Source organism: Trypanosoma equiperdum (genome assembly GCF_001457755.1).
Source record: "Trypanosoma equiperdum strain OVI genome assembly, contig: ctg_147, whole genome shotgun sequence".
Taxonomy (NCBI): domain Eukaryota; phylum Euglenozoa; class Kinetoplastea; order Trypanosomatida; family Trypanosomatidae; genus Trypanosoma; species Trypanosoma equiperdum.
In genome coordinates this window covers 2,162-5,004 of record NW_027123482.1, presented here as the reverse complement: position 1 = coordinate 5,004, position 2,843 = coordinate 2,162, and the positions used below count along the sequence as shown (strand labels likewise).

Here is a 2,843-nt window from a genome sequence, read left to right as displayed (position 1 = left end):
GGTAAAATAATAATATCCTGGTTTAAATATCCTTATTTTCCAACAATGTCTCCGAGCTCGCAATAGTTATTTGCATGAGGTGAAAGAGAATATATTATAAGCACCTTTCCCACTTAAATTTTTGACTTTCTTGCCACTTCAGGACAACTCCAACAAGTTTGTCTCTAAAGATTCTGTCTTCTAAATATTTCTTTACTATCTATGGAAGGTATTCCAGCCACAACCAAATAGTCTCCAGCTTTCTAAATTTTCTTCAAATCCTTCGAAACAAATTGCATACAGTCATTTTCAACAACTTCTAGCGAAATGAGATCACCTTCACTGAAGAGGCTGTGCAGTGACACACCAAAACTAATCCCCATAACAATAAAAGGTAAACAACCTTCTGTTGCAAAGATACTTCCTATATATTTTCATGAGATAGTATTACAATACTTTATACAAACTTTAAGATTATTACAAAAGTGATAAAAATATGTGAAACGTAGTCAGTTGTAGAAATAAGATGTTGGGTAAGGAAACAGTGGTCGCATAAATGAGTCATTCTATGATATTTTTATGATCTAGCGGTTAAAAGATTTTAGCTCAGTTTTTGCAGCTTCTCTTTGAGGACGCATCCACATTTTTTTAGAAGCTAGCTTATTCCACGCGTACTGCTGTACACTGCGTGTATTCAAGTGTTACTTACATCTACATCTCCCTTTATTAATTTTTTTGAGAATGTCAAGAGCTAGTTGCACTGACTGCTTTAAATATACCAAGAAATGTGCCAGTGTTGTTTGATGACAACTACAACCATTCATATTGTAATAAAACCTGTATCGGCATAGCCCTTTAAATTACTTCTGTTCTATTTGCTGCATAATCTCCTCAACAACATTTATCTATCTTTAGTGCAGTACGTGGAATCTTTGGCTCTTCTTGTCATATTTTCTCGTGTGTTACATGTGCTGTGCAGAGTAGTTAGTTGTCTCCCTCTGTATTTTGCTTTGTTTCCCCCACTGAATCTGTCTGTACAGATAACATAGCGACACCATTCTGTTTCTAAAATTGATTCAGTCTTCTCCTGAGTGCCTCCTGCACCATTTCCTTTCAAAAGATAACGGCCGTTGCAATGTTCACTTTTGACACTGTGCATATTCCATCTCCGATTCGTTCTGGCCACCTCACTTACATAGTCCAGTTTCACTCTTTCAGCTGTTCTAAACCCTTATATATCGGAGGTTTATTTAGTCTTCACGACCACTGTCATTTTAATATTAGTATAAACACACTCACAGCACTTTTCTATCATTATTATTATTATCATAATGTTAAATTACATGCATAAAATAAAAAATTAGCAAATCAGAGTATCACTCATTTTTTATACACGATGACCCTCTCACTTTACACCAATAAGACACTATCATACAGAAATTTCGTATTTTAAAAAAATACGACAATTTACACATTTTCCAAGGTTTTACAAAAGCGTTAAAATATAGTAGATTGTAGAAAATATATCACATTCTGTTAAAATAGCGAATATTTATAAATTTAAGAAAAAATCTTTTTTAAAATTTAATTATAGAAGCAAAATGCAAGCAGTAGAGGGGCCCTCTTAATGACAAAAGAATTACTTACTGTGGTGTTTGTGGTTGTTTTGTCATATTTTCTTTCTGTTTCTTAGTTTGCTTTTTCTACCGCTTCTTTGGCTTCCTTATCCAATTTGCACTTTTTTGCCGTCTGCCTCGGGACTCCATTTGCACGGTGAGCTGCATTATTTTTGGTCCTTCTTGTTGCAATCTTCTTCCTTTTTTTTAACTGAGTTGTGGTTTGCAATCTTGCTTCATTGCAGCTGCTGTTGTTAGATATGCCAGTAATTCGGCTCCAGTCGGTTTTGTTGCTAGATTGAGCAACGTTCCCGTGAATTTGGCGTGGCTAAAGGTTAGAGTCTGCTCTTCTTCTTTTACATACTTTACAAATGTCTTGGAAAAGGAAGGTTCGTCAGTTCCGAGGAAAGCTTTCACCGTCGTTTCCGGCTGCGTGATGTCTTGTTCTTTCGGGCTTTCTGGGCCTTTTGTTAGAACTAGTATAAGCTTAGCTAGTTTTTTGTCGGTTTTAAGGTCGTCAAGGCTTTCATCTGTTGGTGGTTTCGGTATGAAGGCCGTAGCTGTGGTGGCCAGGCATATCCAGCGAGCTATGGCTTCGGCGGTGATTCCTGCCCATTGGCCTGGTATGGCGTCTGTTTTGCACGTAGTCCGCTTGTTGGCGTCTGCGAAAAGGTCTGTGTCTGCCGGCTTGTCCTGGTTGGCGCCTGTGTTTATTTTGGCGCCCCAAAAATTTGTTTGCGCCGGCCCCCCGCCGGTGAAAAGGATTCCCTTGTGGTTGCTTGAGTATGTCCAGCTGCTCGTGAAGCCGGTTCCTTTTACGACAGCGTGGATTGAAATGCTGTTTGGCTTGAAATTTCTGTCTTCTAGTAGTTTGATTCTGAAGATTGAGTTGTGTTGGATGTCCTTTTTTTTGGGCCTTGGCTGTCGTTCAGGTCGTCGACGGAGTAGTTCGTGTCTGCAACTGTTGTCAAGGTTGTGGTTATATCTGCTTTGATCGTTGAGCTTTCTGGCCAGTCGCCATTGGCGCAGCCTGTCGCAGATTTTGTGTTTGTTACTGCCGTTATTTTGGCTTGCCTCATGCCTAATATTCGGCCCGCCCGCTGCCTCAGGTGCTGAGCTGCTTGTTGTTTCGTCTTGGTCGCTGATCGCGCTGCCTTGGCGGCTTGTGTGTAACGCTGAATCGAGAGTAAGCTTAGTGCTCGCCGGCCTATTTTTGTGGTTTAGTCTGCATGTATCGCTGCCGGTATC

General features: G+C 39.9%; 1 pseudogene across 1 annotated transcript in view; it reads right to left on the bottom strand.

Annotated features, from left to right (window-relative positions):
• TEOVI_000030800:pseudogene overlaps positions 1-278 on the bottom strand; it is a 693-nt pseudogene extending 415 nt beyond the window's left edge. The window contains exon 1 of the mRNA in view: positions 1-278. This exon is cut by the window's left edge and continues 415 nt beyond it. Coding sequence covers positions 1-278 — 278 coding nt within the window.
• Between the last annotated feature and the right edge of the window lie 2,565 nt (positions 279-2,843).